The following is a 23,904-nucleotide window of genomic DNA, read 5'->3' as shown; positions in this document are numbered from 1 at the left end:
TTTTCTTCCAATCTGAGTTACATCACAAACCTCTACGACTGCCTCAGTTTCATCCTATGTTTCTGGTTTGAGCACTCAGGAAAATATTGGATTACCAGTAGTTTGAAGATGGTTCAGTTTGGGGATAAGAATTGACACTTCTCATGTTGTAAAGGACTAACAAAGTGAACCTAAGGAGCAAACGGAAGTGGGAAGTAAAACAAACTGATGGGGAGCAACAGTGGACACGCCTGCAGGGAACCCCTTTAGTCTCTAAAGGCAGAAATGGGTGGCTAGGAATTCAAAGGGCTAATACTTCTTCCATTATAACAGAAAGAGAAGGCAGATGAAAATGTAAAGTTTGAAGGTGGGTAGCTGGGAAGTGGCGTTATCTGGCTAAGACAATAAAAGTCTTTCCTCCTGAATCTCATCAGTTAACACCAGGTGTTTGCCAAAGTCAAGTTACCTGTTCCTACAAAACAATCTGGCATTGTAGGACTGCACACACCTTTAACATCTTGCTTTTCTAAGATCAACATTTTCTTTTTAGAGCTGTGCTCTGTGGCACTCAGGAATCTTGGTTCACTGACTAGAGAGCTAAACTGTGCCCCCTGCACTGGGAGCACAGTCTTAACGGACCGCCAGGGAGGTCCCTAAGATCAACCTTTTTTAACTCAAATTTTGGACAATACTCTGATAAGCTTAAGAAAGATCTGAATATAATAAAGATTCCAGTTTTTAGCTTATTGTATATGAGACTGAAGAACTGAAATTTTGCCAAATGATGAGATATGTACCTGCATGGCACAACGATCGAAAGCTTTTAACTATGTTCTGGTTGCAAGAACTGTGAATTAAACTCTGCTCCCCACCCCACCATGAAGTACCTATTCCATAATAAATGCTGGAATATTCCATCTTCAAACTTTTCTAGTTCCAAACTCTAGCATTCTTATTCTACTTACACTCTTCCTACTCTGATAACCTGGGATACAGCCCAGATGATTTCCTTTCAGCTTCAGTTATGAAGCTACTATCAACAACGAAATGTTTAAAATTGTTCTCCCAGAACTTAAAGATCTTATAACATCTCCCATAACCTTAAAAAAATCATTAAATATTAATTCCTTCAATTAATTATAAAAACTTTATATAGAGCCTAGTATTTGGTCATGTATACTATTTAAAAAAATACATTGACAGAAAACTTTCTGAATGTCACTAGACAATCAATTAAGCAAACCTTTATTGAAGCTTACATTGTGGGTACAGAAATACATTTCAAGTCCAACACCATGAAGAGAGAAATTATGGCACCAAAGTTTTCCCTCCTCTATCATACATACTAGGATTAATTTAGATTACTATTCAATCTATTTTTCTTTTTTTTTCTAGGCTTTGTTCCATACAAAATTTGTGCAGGTCTTCAACATGAAATAGAAATCTTTTAAATCTATTAGGGGGAGGAAAATCAGACCTCAAGCCAATAAATGTCATCAAATCTACTGGGACACTGTTCAAGAACAAAATCCACTTTGAGCATTGGTCCTCATAATAGCACCAAAACATTAGGTACTGTGCGTAATTACAAAAAATCAGAATGATCCATTGATTGAAAGCTTCTTCAATGAAGCTTTGAATCAACAATGTGCTTAAAATAAAAGCCAAGTGTTCCAACCACTTGATTTCAAACCAAGCAGATTTTAGGTTCAGAAACACTAAAAAAAAGTGTTTCCTTTATAAATACGGAAGGAACAAAAGCATCACTGCATCAATCCAGAAAGAATCAAAAATCGTTTGAGGACAAGAATAAATAGAAAATTTGAGTCAACTTTGCTCTTTTATCAACTGCTTAAATGTGAATGTTAGCAAATACAGCTAAAAGATGCCAACTCTTTTATGCCTGTATTTTTAGGTCATTTCCCATCAACCACTTTGAAATTTTGTGTAACATTTTGTGGATAGCATTCTGCTGCACTGAGTATGTCTGAATAACCTTAGCAGTTCTCATTCATCACCTGATGCTATTCCATGGTGAAAGGAACACAAACAAACAAGAGGAACCAAGTCAGAACACTATTACATGTATCATAAAGTCACGGGAACTTTTAAGTCACAAGATGGCAAAGACACTGAATCTGCTTTGAACCAAAATTTATGGCATATCGTTAACAGAAATTAGTGGAAATGGCTATGAAAGTAAAAGTTAAAGCGAATCATCTGAGCTGACTTGATTTGTTGAAACCAATATCCTTATCTTAAATCTCCTCACTAATAAACTGTGATAAAAATTCTTTTGTACTACTTACTTAGCAAGTTAATAAAGACATGGTACTTAGGAGAAGCTCATCTCATTTAATGGGGGACACCAAATGGCACAGTTTCCATACGGTTCTGCCAATATACCCTTGTACCAATATACACCTTCTTTGCTAATCAACAATAGTTTATTCCAAAAGAGCTCATGGTAATGAAAAATGTCAAACTCCCTTGACCTTAAAAGAAAATTAAGCCCAGGGTCTACCCCCACCTTCCCCCTCTGGGGTATAGATTAGTATAAAACCCACAGTGTAACAGTGTATTGCTTTATTGAGGGGGTATGGTTGGGAGGGGAGACACCATGGTAACGGAAGGAATCAAAGTAATACAAGTACAGGAAGCAGTGTTAAAATATAAATACACAGAATGGATAGTTCCAATTGTTTTCTTAGAGGACTCGACTCGTGGAAGAAAAACTTTAATTGCTGTTGCAAAAACATCTGTATGAAGTAGAAATTGTTTTCAATAACATTAGTAGAGAATAGGTTCTAGAAAGTGGAGGTAACTGGATGTAAAATCCTGGCAGCAATTAATAGAACAGTCCCAGATGGCTAGGCTGAGGCCAACACCTAATGAGGACGAAAGCCTTGTCTGTGGGGAATTTTGGATGACACCTGGAGAAATATTACACTGTGTGTAAACCAAATTGAATTGTTTTCACAAGTGTTGTAAAGTTTCATATAGTAAAAGGTTTTTTCTACATGCACTTCAATTTCACAGCAAGAGTGGCATAGGATACCTAAACACAGAAGAGAGCATTCATGCAAGATATCTAACTCCTTGATATAATAATGCATACAATTCAAAATGATTACACTATCATTACATCTAGGGCTTTCTGCAACTACAAGGTGGTGGTTATGGAAAGCATGGCCCTTGGTATCAATATCTAAAAAGCAGCCACCACCACCTTCTATGTGTGTTCTCTTTTTGCGTTTTTTCTTCATGTTTCTTAATCAACTCTGCTGTTGTTGCTGCTTCTTAGCAAAACTGGTAAAAACAAAATTGTAATCATTGAACAAAGCGCTCTGGCAATCAAGACGTTTAAAACCTTCAATCTTCTGGGGCGAGGAAAGCACTGTGCGACATTTAGAACTCTGGGGAAAAAAATGAAATTAACCATTAGTGTTTCCAATCTGCAGTAATATTTTCAAACAAAGCAGTCATGCAGTAAGTATTTAAGACTGCTGTTTTAGTCAAGACTGTGGCACTGGGGGCTTCCCTGGTGGCTCAGAGTGATAAAGAATCTGCCTGCCAGTAAGCCCATGTACCACAGTGACTAAGCCTTTGTGCCCTAGAGCTTGTGATCCACAGTAAGAGAAGCCACCGTTAATGGAAGCCCACGCACTGCAATGAAGAGTAGCCCCCGCTCTCTACAACTAGAGGAAAGCCTGTGCAGCAACGAAAACCCAGCACAACCAAAAACAAATAAATAAAATTAAAAACAACAAAAACCCAACCCCATGGAACTGAAATATTTTAGCTGACTTCCTAGGGGCTGGATGCAGTGGGACACTTTATGTGTCACCACCATCCCCAAGGTCTATCAACAGGGAAAACAGGATAAGAGGAGCCCACGAACTGGGCTAGATATAAAACAAGGCCCAGAAGTCTAATGACATGCATAAAGCTTCTCATCTACCAACCACCTCAATTAGTAGTATCTCTGGTTATCTCTGGCTGATTATATGGCATCTCAGAATACATTTTATGACATGCCTCACTATCCTTATTTTCTGTCAGATTTTATTGTCGATGAAAAAAATATATTACCTGATTTACAAACAGGGTGGTCACAAATTTTCCTGGTTTGAAGACTTCCACAACTTTCCTGATCAGGTCATCATAGGAGGTCTGACTTAAGTTTGTTTCAAAGCTAACATAAGAAAATTCTGGTTCTGGAGTGATGTGAATAGTCCAATAAGTTCCCTTAAGAGAAACAGCTTTGTGTTAATAATGGAAAGGGCACACTTAAAGGTTTAAATTATTAAGCAAGATATTCTCACTTACATCCGATTTCATCCCATTCATTGAATACCCACAAGGATTGAACATTGTGGCATCAATGACAGAACCTGGTATCAGGTCACAAATTCCACTCTCCTGGGAAAAAAGCCAAAGACTGAATTAAAAGCAAATCTGGAAGAGAAACGGAGAATGAGCCAAAATATTTAGCTGCCAAGCAGGATACAGAATTATTATTGAAAATGCTTACACGAGTGACATCCTTTGCAGTAACACCATCTTTCATGTAGAACTGGTCCATAACTGCTGGGTCAAGCTCACTCATCAGAATTTCCAGGGTTTGATCTGGCTGATTGATAACCCTACTCTCTGGGAAATCCAAAGTATACAAGTACCTATATAAAAGTACAAAATAGTTTCTAAAAATGACAACTGCAAGTTTAAAAGAAATCTGATATAAAACAAAACTTTCATCAAATTGGGTCCAACATACCAACAGTCAGAATTCATGCGTCCCATACAATATGCTGCTCCATCTGTTGAGGCAGGAGAACATAAAATAAATTTAACAGATCCATCTGATAGCAGGTAGGCAAGATCCCCCTCCTCCTTTAAGAAAACATTTTATTGGCTATCATTGAGAGATGCACTTCAGCTAATAAGCCAGTCTGAATGGTGCTGAAAAAACTATGGTTTACTCTCCCCTAAAACTCCATTAGGTAATGGAATTTGCTCACCTATTTACTCTCTCAAGTAAATGGAAGTTATGTAGTATGTCCTCCTTCCCATGGTGTTTCAAGGCCTCATTCAACATAGTAAGTTAACAGTTGGTTGATATTTAAACTAAATTATACGCGGCACCCTGATATAGCCTAGTATAGTAGATGAGATAAGAGCAGGTAGGACAGAAATCTTTTGAAGATTTTCTTTTTTAAAATCATCCTTGTGAATGACTCTGCACCAAGTTACTAAAATCATCTTAGGATTTTAGCCTCTTCTAGGATAAAAGGGTGTTATATTAGGTAACCTTTACTCCCCCCTGTCCTTGAAGCTCAAAAAGGAAGGTCTATAAATAAAAGCTTATATAAATGGATAGAAGTAAATCTCGCCAATTTAGCTGCAGTGACACTACGAACTCACTTCAGTTGACCATTCTTGAGCCAGCTCAACTCCTGTTCAACATGGTAGTTTCTTAACATGGACCAGTATCTCAGCATGGGTTTATGGAGTCATGGGGCATGTTTCTGGATGAAGGGATAACAGCCTTCATACCCACTAAAACAGACATAAATGACAGCAACTGGCTAGAAGATGAGTTTTGCATCTGGCAGGTGATCAGTTACTTGATTTTTTTTCTCCCATCATTTCAACAGTTACACAAAAATACTCAAAAATTTGTAATCAGCTAAATTGATACATTTATCTTAACTATATAAAGTGCTATGTTTGGTACACAGGCATACACATACAACACACACACATCTAACTTTAAGAAGCAGGATTCAATTCTACTTAAACTTACTTGGGAAAATTGCATTAAGGAACTCTATTTCTTCCTGGAAATTCCGGTGTGGGTACCCTTGGTGAGAAGGCTTCATGAAATTCTTACGAGAATAAAAGAAGCTCTAAAAAGACAGACAGATAACTTCACACACAGAATTCTGTCACCTTTCCTAAACCAATCAACTATTTTCTACATATACATATCAAAACCAAAACTATTTCCACAAATATTTTTTCCCAATGACACTTAACATACACTGTAATACTTCATGTGTGCCTATGCTCAGTCATTCAGTTGTGTCCAACTCTTTGCGACCCCGTGGACTATATAGCACTGTGCTGGCCGACAGAGAAAAATGAAGGCCACTGTGTCAAAGAGTAAGGTTTCAGACCAATACCCATGAGTTAGTGTTATATAGAGACACAGAGTCCTAACCACTGGACCACAAGGGGATTCCTTAGAGCAGGAGTTTCTGAGCTTTAAAATAGGGATGTAATAAAAATGTTGTGGGAGAATATGTACTGATCCAAAAATTAACACACTGCTGATAAGAGTAATCCAAAAATTAACATACTGCTCAATTTAGATCATCTTATAAGGATCAACAAAAACAGTTTTAGGTCCCAATGACAGCTGTCCTTTGCCCTAGGAAAAACTGAGTAAATTATTTAGTAATATTTACAAATTAAGTTAAATATTAAAATTCAACATCTTATCACAGCAATTAAAACCCAAGTATAAAGTCTGATAGCATTCAAGAATTAACTGACTATTGCTCTTTAATACAATCAGTTCTTTATTATGAAGTCTAGATGATTTTTCTTGCTTTCCCTTCTTTTCTTATTTTCCCCACCATTCATAGTAATAATGTTAAGGAATTAACTACTGAAAGTATCTGGTTTTCTTTTCTTTCATTTTGAGTTTTATCCCAATTCCTTCTCTGGTTCCTCCACATTTTCTGTTGTTCATGAGTATCAGGCATTCTTTCTCTCCATGGTGTGAGTGTCCTTAGTCATTACAATTGAATAAGTATACAAATTTATTTACCAGGCACATCACTGAACTCTAAAGTTTATACCCCACCAAAAGGATAAATGTTTTTTGACTACTTACTTGAATTGAGTCAAACCCACTGTAATCCCTAGCAAGTTTCAACAGGGGAACCAGTGCTTTCAGCAAGAGGGTGGTACCACATGTCTTCAAAATGAAACGTCTCTTGGAGACAAACATGCTACTCTCACTGCAGTTTAAAAGAAAGTCACAATATTATAACAATGTTTATGTACTACTGAGATGCTTAATCTATTATTATTGGACTATCATTTAAAGTGTAAATTTTTGGCTAATAATTTTAAACATTAAGTTCTCAAGGAAGCAAATAATTCTTCCTCTTCTATTACATGAAAGATCCCACAGAAACATAAACTAGGTATAAAGCAGATTAGCTCATTACACAAACCCTCTTTTACTAGTCAATTTTCCTCCTCACCTAACCTAACCTAGGACACTTACTAAATTCATTCTTTACATCATCTTGAACTGCCTGTTCTCATGTGTATGTCTGTAACCATCTCATTACTTTTCACTGGATAGTAAGTTCCATGAGGAAAGGAATGTTTGCTTTTACTATTATTTCCTTAGGGCCTGGCACCTAACAGGCATTTGATAAACATCTGTATATGTCAAATATAGACAGTAAAAGCAGGCACCATGTTCAATACAATAGCCTCAAGGCCCAACATTCTATCTCTGTACCTAAAAAAGAACTGCATGGCTTTCTTCTCTTAAATAACAGCAATCCTATTTCTATGGTGAAGCTAATTTTCATTCTGCTTCAGACTTTGATAGAGAAGCACATACTAAAAATAAAAGAAGTGAGGGCAAAGGAACAATGCCATTCAACCCTTTTCTGCAGAAACTTCCTGTTAACCTCCAGGGTAATAAAGATGGCAGTCACCTTGAAGAGCTATTAGGTAAGACTTCAAAAACCCTATTGCCTAGGGACACCTGAGGTAAACATTTTATTTTACACATTAAAAAAAAAAGCTAAAAATAATTACAGAACCAGTATATAAAGGAACAATTTACTCTCCCATATAAAGTATGATTCACGCTGAAATCAGTTAACCAATACTATTTCAGAGGACTTACCTGAGTACATAAGCTTCCTGCTTGTCAGTTTTTGTCACACTTATGATTGAACATTGCACATCCTTCAAAAGTATGTCCCACTCGGATCTATTATTTAACCAAAAAGAGGATGATTAATTTATAACAGTACTTGCCTACTCTCATAAAAATTACAAGTCTCACCATGATTTAAAATCATGCTTTGTATTTTTTGTCTTTCTCGCTCCACCTTCTCTTATGAATGTTACGTTAATGAAGTAACTTTTGGAAGCAAGTGAAGCTGGACGCTTGTTGCCAGGAAGGTCCACCCTGTGATTAAAAGGTTAGAACTTCCTATCCAGCCCCTGACCTATGGGTGGGGAGAGAGGCTAGACATTAAGTTCAATCACTATGCTCCATGCCTGCTAAGCCGTCCGACTCTTTGCAACCCCATGGACTGTAGCCCTCCAGGATCCTCTGTCCACTGTATTCTCCAGGCAAGAATACTGGAGTGGATTGCCGTGCCCTCTTCCAGGGGATCTTCCCTCTCTTATGAATACCAACATTTAATTTTGTTTCAAAATAATCTATACTGACACATACACCAAGTAAGATGGATGCATTTTGCTATAGCATGTTAAGAAGCAAACCAAAATCCAGGCAATTATACTACATATTTGCAATTTATTAAGAAAAAGGCAAATGAGACCCAAATAAGGCATTTCTCCAAAGAAGACATACAGATGGCCAACAAACACATGCTCAACATCACTAATTAAGAGGAATGCAAGTCAAAACTACAATGAGGCAACACCTCAAACCCATCAGAATGGCCATGATTTGCTGGAGGGGGTGTGAAGAAAAAGGAACTAACTCTTCTTGCACTGTTGGTGGGAATATAAATCAATACAGCCACTATGGAAAACAGTATGGAGGTTCTTTAAAAAACTAAAAATAGAACTACCATATGAACCGTGAACTTCCAGATGTTCAAGCTGGATTTAGGAAATGCAGAGGAACAGAGATCAAACTGCCAACAAACGCTGGAGCATCGAAAAAGCAAGAGTTCCAGAAAAACATCTACTTCTGCTTTATTGACTACACCAAAGTGTTTGTGTGGATCACAACGAACTGGAAAATTCTTAAAGACATGGGAATACCAGACCACCTGACCTGCCTCCTGAGAAATCTGTATGCAGGTCAAGAAGCAACAGTTGGAACTGGACATGGAACAACAGACTGGTTATAAATTGGGAAAGGAGTACATTTGCAGTCAAGGCTGCATTTTGTCACCCTGCTTATTTAACTTCTATGCAGAGTACATCATGAGAAATGCCAGGCTGGATGAAACAGAAGATGGAATCAAGATTGCCGGGAGAAATATCAATAACCTCAGATATGCAGATGACACCACCCTTATGGCAGAAAGTGAAGAGGAACTAAAAAGCCTCTTGATGAAAGTGAAAGAGGAGAGTGAAAAAGTTGGCTTAAAACATTCAGAAAACTAAGATCATGGCATCTGGTCCCATCACTTCATGGCAAATAGATAGGGAAACAATGGAAACCGTGAAAGATTATTTTTGGGGGCTCCAAAATCACTGCAGATGGTGACTGCAGTCATGAAATTAAAAGATGCTTGCTTCTTAGAAGAAAAGTTATGACCAACTTAGACAGCATATTAAAAAGCAGAGACATGACTTTGCCAACAAAGATCTGTCTAGTCAAAGCTATGGTTTTTCCAGTAGTCATGTATGGATGTGAGAGTTGGACTATAAAGCAAGCTGAGTGCAGAAGAATTGATGCTTTTGAACTGTGGTGTTGGAGAAGATTCTTGAGAGTCCCTTGGACTGCAAGGAGATCAAACCAGTCCATCCTAAAGGAAATCAGTCCTGAATATTCATTGGAAGGACTGATGCTGAAGCTTCAATACTTTGGCCACCTGATGTGAAGAACTGACTCATTTGAAAAGACCCTGATGTTGGGAAAGATTGAAGGCGGGAAGAGAAGGGGTTGACAGAGGATGAGATGGTTGGATGGCATCACTGACTCAATGGACATGAGTTTGAGTATCTCCGGGAGTTGGCGATGGTCAGGGAGGCCTGGCGTGCTGCAGTCCATGGGGTAGCAGAGTCGGACACGGCTAAGCGACTGAACTGAACTGATGAACCAGTAGTTTCACTCCTGGGCATATATATATCTGGAGAAAAATATGGCTCCAAATTATATATGCACCCCAGTGTTCACTGCAGCACCGTTTACAATAGCCAAGACATGGAAACAACCTGAATGTTCACTGACAGAGGAATGGAAAAAGATGTGGTACAGGAATGCAATGGAATTATTACTCAGCCATGAAAAAGAACTTAATAATGCCATTTTGATCAACATGCATGGACCCAGAATTGTCATACTGAGTGAAGTCAGCCAGCCAGAGAAGAAATATCTAATCACATGCCTTATATGTGCAATCTAAAAAGAAATGGTACAAATGAACTTATTTACAAAACAGAAACAGATTGGCAGATTTAGAGGAAGAATTTATGGTTACTAGGGGGAAAGAATAGGGAAAAGGGATGGTTAGGGTGTTTGGGATCAGCATGTACACACTGCTATATTTAAAACGTATAACCAACATGGTCCTGCTGTGTAGCACAGGGAACTCTGCTCAATGTTATGTGGCAGCCTGGATGGGAGAGAAATTCAATGAATACATGTATGTGTATGGCTGACTTCCTCTGCTGTCCACCTGCAACTATCACAACATTATTAATCAACTATACCTCAATATAAAATGAAAAGCTTAAAAAAAGAAAAAAAAAAACAACTAAATCGCTACATGATCCTTTACTGTTTTTTAAAATGTTACCTTAATAGTTCAGGGTGAGTTATTAAAAATATTCATTTAAAAAAAAAATTCATTTAACAGAATTATTCTGTTAAAGCACCAGATATATATATGTATATATTCCAATTGAAATGTTATCTTATTTTAATCTATGTAAGTGAAGCTTACTCATTTCACTGCTAATACCTTAGCTGTTTATAGAACCCACCCATAAACTTAAACACAGATTATTTTTTCCGTAATACACTCTTCTTTCTGTGATTCTGACACATAATGCTAAAACTTTTGACCAGGATTTGTTCATTTTCAGTATCCATCTGAAATTTTTTCTCAACATTGTTCAAACTGGGCCATTCCTAAACTGATCTATCTTCAAAGTTCACTCACTCTTTTGTCATTTCTACTCTACAAGCCCATCCAGTAAACTTTTTATTCCAGTAGTTATTTTTTAGTTCCATCTTCTGTTTCCCTGCTAAGATTTGTGTTATTGCTTCTTATAGCATGGTTATGATAACTGCTTTTAAATCCTGACCTGCACCACCTTGAGGGTGAAGTCTACTAGACTGTCTCCCTTTGAGACAATTTCCTTATTGTTTGTATGTAATTTGTGATTGCATCCTGGACCTCATATTATATGCTTTTAAATCTTCAAAACCTATGGAGCATGCTGATTTTTAAAAAAACTATGTTAGCAGACAGTTGAAATGGTTAAGTTCAGTCTCTTTGTTCTCATCCAACCTCTATGTGTTACGTTACTATCTCCATAATCTCCACGACAACTCCTAGCTCAGTAGCGTGGGGTGGAGGTGAAGATGGCCTGTTTCTTGGTCCTCTGGCTAGAAAGCCCAGGCTTTAGTTTCCTGGCTCTGCAGCAGTCTGCTACAGGACTGCCTGAGCTACAGCAGGAAAGAACAGGAAAAAAAAAAAAGGCAAAGCAATACAGAAATAAAAAAGGGATTTTCCCCACTCTCTCTAACCCAAAGGGGCCCCCTTCCGTTCCTTGTCCACATTCCAGAAAAAGACCTCTCTAAGAGCTCAGTTTGTGTGCAGTTCCGGGTTTCTGGCAGCTTTTGAGACCACCCCAGGAGATACCAAGAGAGAAAAAAGAAACAAACTCATGGATATTTCAGTGATGTTTTGAGTTTTGGCTTCCTTCTCCAATTCACCTAACATTTACTTTCCAGAGTCCTCAGCTGCTGCATGCATTCTGTCCAGGGCTTCTAGATGCATGTAGTGAGGAGAGTGTGCTTACTCCATCTTGATGGAACAAGAATCCTCCTGCACTCATTCTATCACTGTTAATAAATTCTGCAACCATACTCTTCCTCACCTAAAAGAAACCCTTAAGTAGTTAGTATTTTTCAAAGTCATGGTATGGAAGGAACTGCTTTAAAACATTCTAAGTCAAACACAGTTGAAGAGTCTACCAACCAAGTGATTATAAAAACAATCTAGAGAACTGATGGCTCAAAAAAGTACAGGGCAGGAAAAATGTGACAGATTTAGAATTGAAGAAGTCAATACAATGCTATCCATGAGCATAAAAAGGAGAGAGAAAACAGTTGAGAATTTCAGCAAATTATTAAAGTCACATTTTGATAGAAAAATAAACCCCTTATTTTTTTCCTTAAATAAAGCTTTTTTGGATCCTAGCCACACCCAGTTCATGATAAATATCTCAAATACTATGCTCTTTACAAATGATAGTACATAGACTAAATGATCTTAGTCACTGTGCCAGAAAAGTAAAACATAAATGGCATGCCATATTTTATTTATTTTTAACCAGTTAATTAATTTTGGTTGTGCTGAATCTTTGTTGCTGCACGTGGGCTATTCCCTAGTTACAGTGCATGGGCTTCTCACTGCGGTGGCTTCTCTTGTTGCAGAGCACGGGCTCCAGGTGCACCAGCTCTTGGAGTTGCAGCACGCAGGCTCTAGAACACAGGCTTCAGTAGTTGTGGCTCATGGGCTTCACTGCTCTGAGGCACGTGGATCAAACCTGTGTCCCCTCCATTGGCAGGCAGATTCTTATCCACTGTACCACCAGGTAATTCCCATATTTTATATTAAAAGTTTTTAGTCTGTGGTTTAATAAAAATAAAACAAATTGAAGTGTTTACATAGGAAAAGATACAATTAAGATAAGAGACTTCTATGTCATCTGACTAAATAAAACTAGAAATGGCTAACCGGCTACTTTTTTTTCCCCCAGTGTGGACCATTTTTAAAGTCTTTATTACAATGTTGCTTCCGTTTTATGTTTTGGTTTTTTGGCCCCAAGTTATATGGGATCTTAGCCCCCTGACCAGGTAATCAAACCAGCACACCCTGCATTGGAAGGCCAAGTCCCAACTACTGGACTACCAGGGGAGTCCCCTACCCTTTTTTTTTGTTGGGGGGGGTGGGGGTGGGGCGGCGGCAAGCAGGACAGACTGTGGATTGGGAAAAGACAGTCTCTTGGGCAACTGGTGTTGGGAAAGCCGGATCTGCACACAGAAGAATGAAACGGAATCCTTACCTTACACTGCATAACTCAAAATGGATTTAAACACCTCAATTGAGACACAAAACTATAAAACTCTTAGAAGAAAAACATGGGGAAAAACTTTTATGATATTGGATTTGGCAAAGCTTTCTTTGATGTTACACAAAAAGCACAGGCAACAAAAGCAAAAATAGGCAAACAGACGTGCATCAAACAACTTTTATATCAAAGGAAAGCACTCAACAGAATGAAAAGACAACCTACAGAACTGGAAAAGTACCTGCAAATCTTACATCTTATAAGAGGTTAGTATCCGGAATAAATAAGGAACTCCAACAAGAAAAACAAATAATCTAATTTAAAAGTAAACAAAAGGTCTTAAATAGACAATTCCCCTCCCCCCAAAGAAGACATACAAATTGCCAATAAGCACATAAAAAGATGCTCAATGCCACTAATCATAAGACAATGCGAATCACAATCATGATACCACCTTGTGCTCATTAGGATGTCAGATACTGAAAAGGAAAAAGGAAAGAACAAGTGTTGGCAAATGAGAAATTTTTAACACTTGTGCAGTACTGGTGAATGGATGGATGAACCACAAGGTGGAATCAAGAAATATGGATAACTTCAATATGCAGATGACACCACACTTATGGCAGAAAGTGAAGAACAACTAAGAGCCTCTTGATGAAAGTGAAAGAGAAGAGTGAAAAAGTTGGCTTAAAACTCAACTTTCAGAAAACTAAGATCATGGCATCTGGTCCCATCACTTCGTGGCAAATCAATGGGGAAACAATGGAAACAGTGAAAGATTATTTTTTGGGGCTCCAAAATCACTGCAGATGGTGACTGCAGTCATGAAATTAAAAGACACTTGCTTCTTGGAAGAAGTTTTGACCAACCTAGACAGCATATTAAAAAGCAAAGAAATGACTTTGCCAAAGGTCTGTCTAGTTAAAGCTATGGTTTTTCCAGTAGTCATGTATGGATGTGAGAGTTGGACTATGAAGAAAGCTGAGCACCCAAGAATTGATGCTTTTGAACTGTGGTGTTGGAGAAGACTCTTGAGAGTCCCTTGGACTGCAAGGAGATCCAACCAGTCCATCCTAAAGGAGATCAGTCCTGAATATTCATTGGAAGGACTGATGCTGAAGCTGAAGCTCCAATACTTTGGCCACCTGATGCAAAGAGCAGACTCATTTGAAAAGACCCTGATGCTGGGAAAGATGAGGGTAGGGGAAGGGGACGACAGAAGATGAGATGGTTGGATGGCATCACCGACTCAATGGACATGAGTTTGAGTAAACTCTGGGAGTTGGTGATGGAGTGCATGCTGCAGTCCATGGGGTTACAGAGAGTCAGATACTGACTGAGTGACTGAACGGAACTTACTGGTGAAAATGTAAAATGGTATAGCCATTATGGAAAAATTATGAACATTCCTCAAAAAAACGTAAAAACAGATCCAACAATTCTACTTCTGGGGGTGTGTGTGTGTGTGTGTGTGTGTGTGTGTGTGTGTGTGTGTGTGTGTGTGTGTGTGTGTGTGTGTGTGTGTGTGTGTGTATAAAAATAATTCAAGACAGGATCTGGAAGAGACATTTGCACATCCATGCTCATGGGTGTGTGTGTGTATGTGTGTGTGTGTGGAGAATTACCACACGATCCAACAATTCTACTTCTGGGTGTGTGTGTGTGTGTGTGTGTGTGTGTGTGTATAAAAATAATTCAAGACAGGATCTGGAAGAGACATTTGCACATCCATGCTCATGGGGGTGTGTGTGTGTGTGTGTGGAGAATTACCACATGATCCAACAATTCTACTTCTGGGTGGGTCTGGGGGTGTGTGTGTGTCTGTGTGTGTGTGTGTCTGTGTGTGTGTGTGTATAAAAATAATTCAAGACAGGATCTGGAAGAGACATTTGCACATCCATGCTCATTGTTATTTACAACTGTCAAGAGAAGGAAGCAACCCAAATGTCCATCAAGGGATTAATGGATAAAGACAATGTGGTGTATGCAAAAAATGGCTTATGTGGCCTTAAAGGAAAGTTTATCACATGCTTCAAAGTGAATGAACCTAAGAATTTCATGCTAAGTGAATCACACCAGTCAGAAAAGGATGAATACCACTACAAAAGGATGTAGGTTTCCACTTATATAAGATATTCATCTCATACATTCATATGAAGTATCCAAAGTAGTCAAATCGTAAGGAAAGGTGACTGATAAAGGCTAGAGGAAGAGGGGAGGAGAAATTAACCTTTAATGGGTAGTTTCAGTTTTGCAAAATGAAAAGTTCGACAGATCTCTTGTACAACAATGTGAATATACTTAATACTGAATGTTCACTTAAAATGGTTAATGTTAGACTTTTATTTTTTAATAATTATTTATTTTTGGCAGTGCTGGGTCTTCACTGCTGTGTACAGGCTTTCTTTAGTCGTGGTGAGCAGGGGGCTTCTCACTGTGGTGACTTGTCTTGTTGAGGGGCACAGGCTTTACGATGAGTGGGCTTCAGTAGTTGTGGTACATGGGCTCTCTGCCCTGTGGCATGCGGGATCTTCCTAGGCCAGGGATTGAACCAGTGTCCTTTGCATTGCAAGGCGAATTCTTAACCACTGGACCAACAGGGAAGCCAATGTTAGACTTTTAAAAGAAGTAAATTACAGAGGGAACAGAATGCTGTGGCAGATGGAAAAAACCCTTTAGAACAGTTTTGCTTTTATCCCTTGGATTCTATCCTCAGATATAGTGGGTCAGAAACTGCAGATGGTGCCTGGAAACCTGCATTTATTTAAAAGGCCTCCATGTGATTAGGTTCCTCTAACAGATTTCCTCCTTTAAGCAAAAATCACTGGTTTCAGGGTTATCAAGTAATTTACCCCAAAAGTTACCCAACTGAACTATTTGAAGCTTTCCTGAAGTGTGACCTTAGTCAACAGCCTGACTCATCTGTTTCAGACACTCTACTCATCACCTTACATTCAGAACTCAACACCACAGCCACGGCAGTAGTAGTCCTAAGAGCAGTCTGAGGCAAACCCACCCTGAAAGACGAGACTACTCTTCAGCGAAGTCTAGGCTGACCAGAATTTAATTCAGATACCCAGAGAAATAAGCTTTCATCTTCTGTTCAAAGAAATCAACCCAGAATGCACTGGTAATTACAATCAGAGTAACTCCACCTCAAACTTTTACCTAAAAATTAAATTAGCATCATTACTGCTACATTGATTTAGTACTTTCAATGTGTACCTCTCAAAATAAGGTGGTCTGAAGACAGCAGTTCAAGTTTTTTGAAACTGCTGTGAGGAATGTATTGAGAAGCTTAATTCAATAGGAAGCCCTTCTACTACAAAATATTTACCCTAAAAGGTTTTTTGGCAAAGGGTTGTAAATTCCTTCAGTGTAAATTACTGATATTGCAATATGCTGCAATGATGTAGTCAAGTAAGGCATGAGTTCTGGGAAAATTAATGCTGAGGTGTAATTTACTATTTTTGCAACTGCTCCCAGTCCTTCGCTGAAGATTTTATCATATAAAATTTAAGTGAAGGAAAGAAAGAATAGCAGAAAATGCCAGTAGTCCTAAATATCTTGTCCAATATTAACATTACAGATTCTAGTTTTCATATTTTCACATAGCTAAAACACCTGTAGCCTTCCACAAGTAATAAACATTTACTCTCTTTACCTCCATTCACTACAATTTCCCATGTGAACCCATTTTCTTACATCCAGGTCTGTGATGAACTCTAAAGCAAAAAGGAAAGTCAATTTTAGAGCCCTGAAAGATCAAACTATCTTTCCTCACCAAAATTTCTTATTTTCTAACAGACTTCCTCCCCATAGCTGCCATTTCTTTTAAAAAGGCTTTTGTCTGGTCCAGCAACTCTTAAGAAATAAAGGTCTATTTCTATTCAACATCATTTGAAATCTGAAAATTCTAGTAGAGAAAACCACAGGTTAAACCTAATATACTACTCCCTCTTTTTATATTTCAACCTTAATTACTTTGTGAAGTAGTCAGTTTTAGAAAACATCACCTGTCTTATTCATTTGGATATCTGGACTATTGCTTTTCTCCAACATATTATTAATCAGTATTATTTAATCCAAGCCATGCCAGAAAAGATAAAACAAAAGATTCTCAGTATTATGTACTTCATTCAGATTACACTGAAGGGAAATTCTACTAAGTGGCCTACAGGACAGTAGGAAACGTTAACAGAAAGTGGGTTCCAGCTTGGAATTAAAGCTTGGAAAGATGGGCCAATTTTGCTTCAAATGCATTCTACTCCTTCATACCATATTAAAAAAATCAATTCCAGATGGGCTGCAGATCCAAATATGAAAAGTAAAACAAAGTTTACAGGGATAAAAGAACATCTTCATTACCTCTGGATGAGCAAAGATTATTTTAAACAGGACAGAAAAACCACGAACCATTAGTGGAAATACTGATAAATGGGACATTAAAATTATGAACTATTTTCTAAACTGTCATTAATAAAACGAAAAAGGAAACCAGAGGATAGAAAATGTTTGTAATGCACATATTGGAGAGATAATTCATCTATAATAAAGAACTCCTGCAAAATGAAAAATCATCCCTGAAGAAAAAGAAGTGGACTTGAAAAAGCATTTCACAAAAGATAGCCAAATGGTGGATAAAGATATAAAAGGATGTTCAACTCCATTAGTCTGAAAGGAAATACACAGACCACTATACACCCACAAAATAGCTAAAATGAAAAAGACAACACAAGTGTTAAATGAAGATACTGAGCAACCGCACCCTTATGCTGAATATACGCACCCTGTACTGTGCTTATCTCGGTCGTGTCCGACTCTCTGGACCCCGTGGACTGTAGCCCACCAGGCACCTCTGTCCATGGGGATTCTCTAGGCAGGAATACTGGAGTGGGTTGCCATCCCTCCTCCAGGGGATCTTCCCAACCCAGGGGTCAAACCCAGGTCTCCCACATTGCAGGCAGGTTCTTTACCATCTGAGCCACCAGGGAAGTCCAAGAATACTGGAACCGGCAGCATATCCCTGCTCCAGGGGAACTTCCCAACCCTGGAGCTTTACCAGCCAGAGAAGCACTATATGCACCCTATGACTTAGCAGTTCCATTCCTAGGTGTATGTATCTAACAGGGGAGCATACACATTGTTTATGAAAAGACATTTACACTAGTTTTCATAGCAATATATTTGTATTAGCAAACTGGAAATAATTGATGTAAATAGTAGATTTGATAAATTGTGGTGTATGGACACAAAAATACTATACAACATTGAGAATGAACTAAAAAAAAAACCCCAAACATAATGCTGACCAAAGGAGGTATATAATGCATACCAAATGATTCCATGTTATAAAAAAAAAAAACTAGGGAAAACCATGGTGTGTTAAAACTCAGGATAGTGGTGTTCCCTTAGGTGGAGAGCAGAACAGGTTATAATTGGAAGGAGGCACAGGGGGACTTCTGGCTAGTTACATTCCCTAGATATAAAGGCCGCTTACATGATGGGATCAATTTGTGAAATTTTGAGATGTACTTATGACTTTCATAACTTTTGTGACTGTAGCCCGCCAGGCTCCTCTGTCCATGGGGATTCTCTAGGCAAGAATACTGGAGTGGGCTGTCACGCCCACTCCAGGGGGAAGATCTCCAAGAGATCTTCCCGTCCCAGGAATTGAACCCTGGTCTCCCGCATTCCAGGTGGATTACCATCTGAGCTTTGGCAGATTAGCATCACCCCTAAAAGTTCTGTCATGCCTCTCTGTAATCCACCATTCTCCCTTAACTCCCATCCTTTGCCTATCATTTTCTGGTTTTATAGACATGAAATCTTAAGGACTTAAGGACTTCTCATGGGGCTTATTATTAGTTGTTCTCCAGCACAATCATTTGTTGCATGTGTCAATAACAGTTCATCACTCTTTTTTAACTACCAAGTAGTATTCTATAGGATGAATACAGAGACTTGTTTTCAGTTCTGGAGCTATTGCAAAATAAAGCTTCTAAGAACATATTTATGTAAAAGTCTTTGTATGGACATATTTCCTGTTCACTTGGGCAAACACATGAGTGGACTAGACTGCCTAGATCATATAAGAGATGTATTAACTTATTAGGGCTTCCCAGATGGCTCCAGTGGTAAAGAACCTGCCTGCCAATGCAGGTGACATAGAGATGCAGGTTCAACTTCTGGGCTGGGAAGATGCCCTGGAGTAGGAAATGGCAACCCACTCCAATATTCCTGCTTGGAAAATCCCATGGACAAAGGAGCCTGGCAGGCTATAGTCAAAGGGTCACAAAGAGTCAGACACAACTGAAGCAACTTAGCAGGCACAGTAACTTATTAAGAAACTGCCAAACCATTTTCCCAAGTGGATACACTGTTTCCCATTCCCATCTGCAGTGCATGAAAATCTTGATTCCTTCACAGCTCTCCTTAGGGTCTGGTATCAAAATTATACAAACCGCAAAAGGAACTGTGATATGTGTTCCCTCTCGATTAACTAATTAGAATGTAATACTATGAATGTAATGTATGAAAAAGGTTGGAATTATTTTTCCCTTCAGTGTTAGAACACTCCAGTATAACCATCTGGGCCTAGATTTTTCTTTATGGGTGATTAAGTCAATTCATGCAGTGGTTATAGGACTATTAGGATTTCTATTTCTTCTTCCATCGATGTGGGAAGGTACTTTCCTAGGAATTTTCCTGTAATATCCTGCCTTTTAAATGTCTTTAGCATTGGTAGTGACGCCCTCTTAGGACATCTTAACTCCTTCCATGCCCTTAGGTTTTATGTTTTATAAACAGTATAGTTAATTTGTTTATTTTATTCCAGTCTGTGAATGTCTTTTGACTTTCTTCTATTTGCATTTTAGTGGAATTACTGAGGTTGGAGATGTGAGGCAAGTAAAAAGGATTTTCTGCCTTCCTAACATTTATATCATTAAATAAAAACTATTTAAAGTTTATTATTTAAATAATAAAGATTATTCCGTGGAAGAATTAAGATTTAACTTCATTAAGCAATCTGAAGCTCACCATCTCTTCTACTTGAATAAAAATACATCAAATTGCTTGGGCACCATGTAATTTTAAATTGCCTATTTGACTATAAACTGAAATACTTTCTCCTCTAGCCTGGTTTGCTTAAAAACAAGAAGAGAAAAAGATTCTGTCCTTAAGGTAAAGAATCGGAGATGAAGATGTTAATACTTAAGAGTGGTTACTGTGTCTCAGACAGTTTTAAGTACTGAGCATGTATTAACCCACTTAACTCTCACAATTACCCCATGAAGAGGTACCATTATTTTCTCCATTTTGGAGAGGCAAAAATATCAAACAGCTAGCTATTAGATGATGTTTGAACTCAAATCTAGACATGCCATAGGCCATGCACTAACCATTTCATTATGCATTACTCTTCTAGATGACTGACAACCCTTCTATGGGATTTAACGAATTCCAAGCATCTACAAAACTTATGGCACTTAATCAGATTTATCAAAACCAACATTCTGTCCCTTAAGGTATAACCTTTGCCATCACTTTAAGATCCACGCTGAAGCAGTGAAACAATTTCAGTTGATAAAGTACAAAAGTCGTTCTCAAACATTTAAAAGAAAGCAAGCTGCCCATTTATAAGCCTTTCTCCTTCTCCTTGATTCGGAGAACTCTTTTTTTTTTTTTTTTTAAGAACTAACTCTTAACTAAAAAAGCCTAAGCTTAAATTTTGGCGTTTTTGCCCAAGAACTCGGAGAGGAAACACTCCCTTCCCTTTATTAAGAACGCGTGCTTACTAATAAAGCTTCAACTCATTTAAAGAGCCGGAGCAGAAAATTTTGTTATTCATTATATGACTTAATTTTGCACATTAGTTCTTCCTGACAGTATTTCCTAGATAATCCTATCACAATCGTTTTACGAAAGGCATGTATCACCAACACGAGGGAGATATCCCATCTGTGAAATGGAGGAAATACTAAGCTTCCCCATATTTATAAGTAACTGCTTCCTAGAATAGGGGCCATGTTACGACCTCTTAAGTGTCGCACAAAGCTTGAAAAATGAAACCGGTCACATTTTAGCTAACACGAGGTTTTCCTACGGGAGATTCCTTCAAGACAGACCGCCTTAAAAGTCCCGGCAGCACGTGTCCGCCTAGATTCCCTTCCCCAGTTGTTTTTTGTCAGGAAAGGCGGCGAGTGCAGCCAACATTCCTGAAACGCCCATTGGCCCACACCCCGGGGCAGGCTCCGGGTCCGACCCAGGAGCTCTTTGGTCGTTGCCTTTCAATGAAGCGGCCGCGCCGGCTCCTCCGCCGCAAGGCACACTATCCGCACTAGTGCACCAAGGAGCCTAGAATGGCGAGGGGTGCCTAGTGGTCCGAGATCCCGGGAGAGGAAGCCGGCCCCGCCATCATCGGGGTCGCCCGCGCCCTCATCTGCGCTGAGATCGAGACCACTACAAGCCCTCTTCTGCGCGATCGCCCAGCTCTCTCGCATGACTGCCCGGGGTGGGAGGCTGGAGCCTCAGATTCCTTTACAGGATTAGGCATTAAAGGTATTATGTCCGAGCTCCGACCCGCCTCTAGCCCGTAAATTCAGGCTAGCCTCATTCCACTCTGGACTCCGCCGACTCGGTAACAGGTTACACAGCCCAAGGTCAAGAGACTCGGGAGCCAGCCTCGGTGGGCTCTCCGGCCGTCTTCCCGGGCAGCCCCGAAAGGGCTCTGGTGCAAAGCACATTAGGGCGGCGGTGCGGCCCAGCCACTGCGGCACAGCTGCTCCCGCCCAATCCCCGCCGCCCGGGCGCCACATGCTGCCAGCGCCGACCGCGGGCGGGAGGCCTGTTAGTCAGCCCCTCGGCCCCGTCCGGGCCGGCCCCCCCACACACACCCCTTCCCGCCGCACGCGAGAGAACGAATCGGGCTCCCGATCCGCTCCGCTCCCTCCCTCCTCCACTCCCGAGGCGGACACGCCCGAATTAGCGCCTGACTAAGCCCGCCGAGCCACACCTGCCGGGAGGGAGCCCGCGCGGCCCCCACCTCCGGACACCCCACCCGGGGTCCCGGACCGCCAAATCCGGCCGGTGGGGAGTAAGTCGGAAGGTGAGGGCCGCTAAACCACCCGGAACGGCGCTGCCCGCCGCCCCGCACGCCGCGCCGGGGACGTTACCTGAGCACGCGGCTGCGCCGGCCTCCTCCCCTCCCCCCGGGCAGCGCCCGGCCCGGCAACGGTGGCGGGAGAAGCTGGATCGGGCCCCGCGTGGACCTTTGGCTGCTCACCCCCAGTGCTGGGGCCCTTTCCACGACTGCCAAAACGACCTCCCGCACGCGGACCTGCCCCCACCTGAAGACTATAGGAACCCAAGCCACGGCCCCCCGCCTCAGGCTGGTGCCTCCCAGGCGGCGACAGTCCCCCAGACTCGACTGTGGGCGAGAGCCCCGAGCACCCACCTTGGGATGGTGCGAAGATCCCCAGATCCTTGGTTTGCGTCGGGTTGCTGCCTGGAGAACCAAACCTCCAGCAGTTTCTCGGTCCCTTCGAAAAAATGTGCAGCTTCCATCACCGTGAGACTAGCGAACAACCAACAACCACAGAAAATCAACTAAATTAAATCTCTTCTCCCGCCGCCGCCGCCGCCGCTGCGGATTGTTCCAGCTGTGTTACTAAAGTTCAGGTTCCTTTTTTTTTTTTTTTTGCTATAATTTTATATTAACTTTTTTTAAAAAAAGGATTAATAAAATTTTCCCGGCTTTGTGTGTGTGGGTGAGCGAAAGTTGAACGTGAGTCTGTTGGAAATAGAGGCAGATACAGCTCAGTCTCTTGTAGTCCGCTGTTTCCCCGTTAGAGAGAGTAGAGCGAGCGCTAGCTAATGTCGCCGGCCATACTGTGGGAGCGAGAGCACTGCGTGAGCAGCGAATTTATATACCCCGGCTAAACCCAAAAGAACAGGAAGTGACGCAACGTCCCGCCCTTGCAGCTGATTGCTCCAGCATCCTGTCAATCACCAGCCGCCTAGTTGCGGCTGGCTGGCCGCCCGCCCGCTAGCAGCGCGGGGAGCAGCCAGCCGCGTTGCGGTTCAGGGTTCAGGGTGGCCGCTGGGCGGGAGACGGCTGTCTGTTGTCCGACTGGGGACTAAGAGCCTGGGGTCGAATGCTGAGTGGGTGGGAGAGCGGGGACGGACTGAGGGAAGGCTGTGTAGCGCTGCGTAAAGCAACTGGTTATAGCGGGGAACAAGGGTGGGTCCTCCAGAGAGTTGGCGGGGTTCGGTGGGGGCTGTGGCCACTGCTGGGATGGCGTGGTCGTTTTGATCTCGTGCACTTCGCCGAGATTGCTGAGGTACTCGGCCATTCTCTTAAGTGTTTCCCCAAGGCGAACGAAGCCAGGCATTAAAACTCAACATTAGTCCGTGACGCACATGTTGCCAAAGGGTCGGATTAGAAGGCGCTTTAATTCCGATCACGCTTTAGCTCATGTGCGGATGAACGCAGTTCTCGGCCGATTTACACAATAGCCAGAAGCGTTGTCTCCCTATTCAAAAAGGGAAAAGCAACGTGGCGCCCAGCCTTGAAGGGCTCCGGCTTTACCTACCTCCCACCATGTGGCTCGCCAAGCCTCGGAGTTGGCCGAGCTCAGTAGCTGCCGTGAGGCA

At 40.7% G+C, this 23,904-nt stretch overlaps 2 protein-coding genes across 2 annotated transcripts in view; one reads left to right on the top strand and one right to left on the bottom strand.

Annotated features, from left to right (window-relative positions):
- The window catches only part of CDK19 (cyclin dependent kinase 19), a 265,473-nt gene that overhangs the window by 39,555 nt on the left and 202,014 nt on the right, over window positions 1–23,904 (top strand). The window lies entirely within an intron of this gene.
- Window positions 1,192–23,166, bottom strand: AMD1 (adenosylmethionine decarboxylase 1). The gene is made up of 9 exons (XM_043439310.1): window positions 22,706–23,166; window positions 7,919–8,005; window positions 6,881–7,007; window positions 5,786–5,888; window positions 4,757–4,799; window positions 4,514–4,658; window positions 4,309–4,401; window positions 4,072–4,227; window positions 1,192–3,395 (listed from the first exon to the last, which is right to left on the bottom strand). The coding sequence occupies exons 1-9, from the start codon at window positions 22,813–22,815 to the stop codon at window positions 3,255–3,257; spliced, it is 1,005 nt and encodes a 334-aa protein (XP_043295245.1). The 5' UTR covers window positions 22,816–23,166; the 3' UTR covers window positions 1,192–3,254.

The sequence above is a fragment of the Cervus canadensis genome, chromosome 20 (genome assembly GCF_019320065.1).
Source record: "Cervus canadensis isolate Bull #8, Minnesota chromosome 20, ASM1932006v1, whole genome shotgun sequence".
Lineage (NCBI taxonomy): Eukaryota > Metazoa > Chordata > Mammalia > Artiodactyla > Cervidae > Cervus > Cervus canadensis.
The sequence above is the reverse complement of the archived record's forward strand: the minus strand, read 5'-3'. Positions and strand labels throughout refer to the sequence as shown.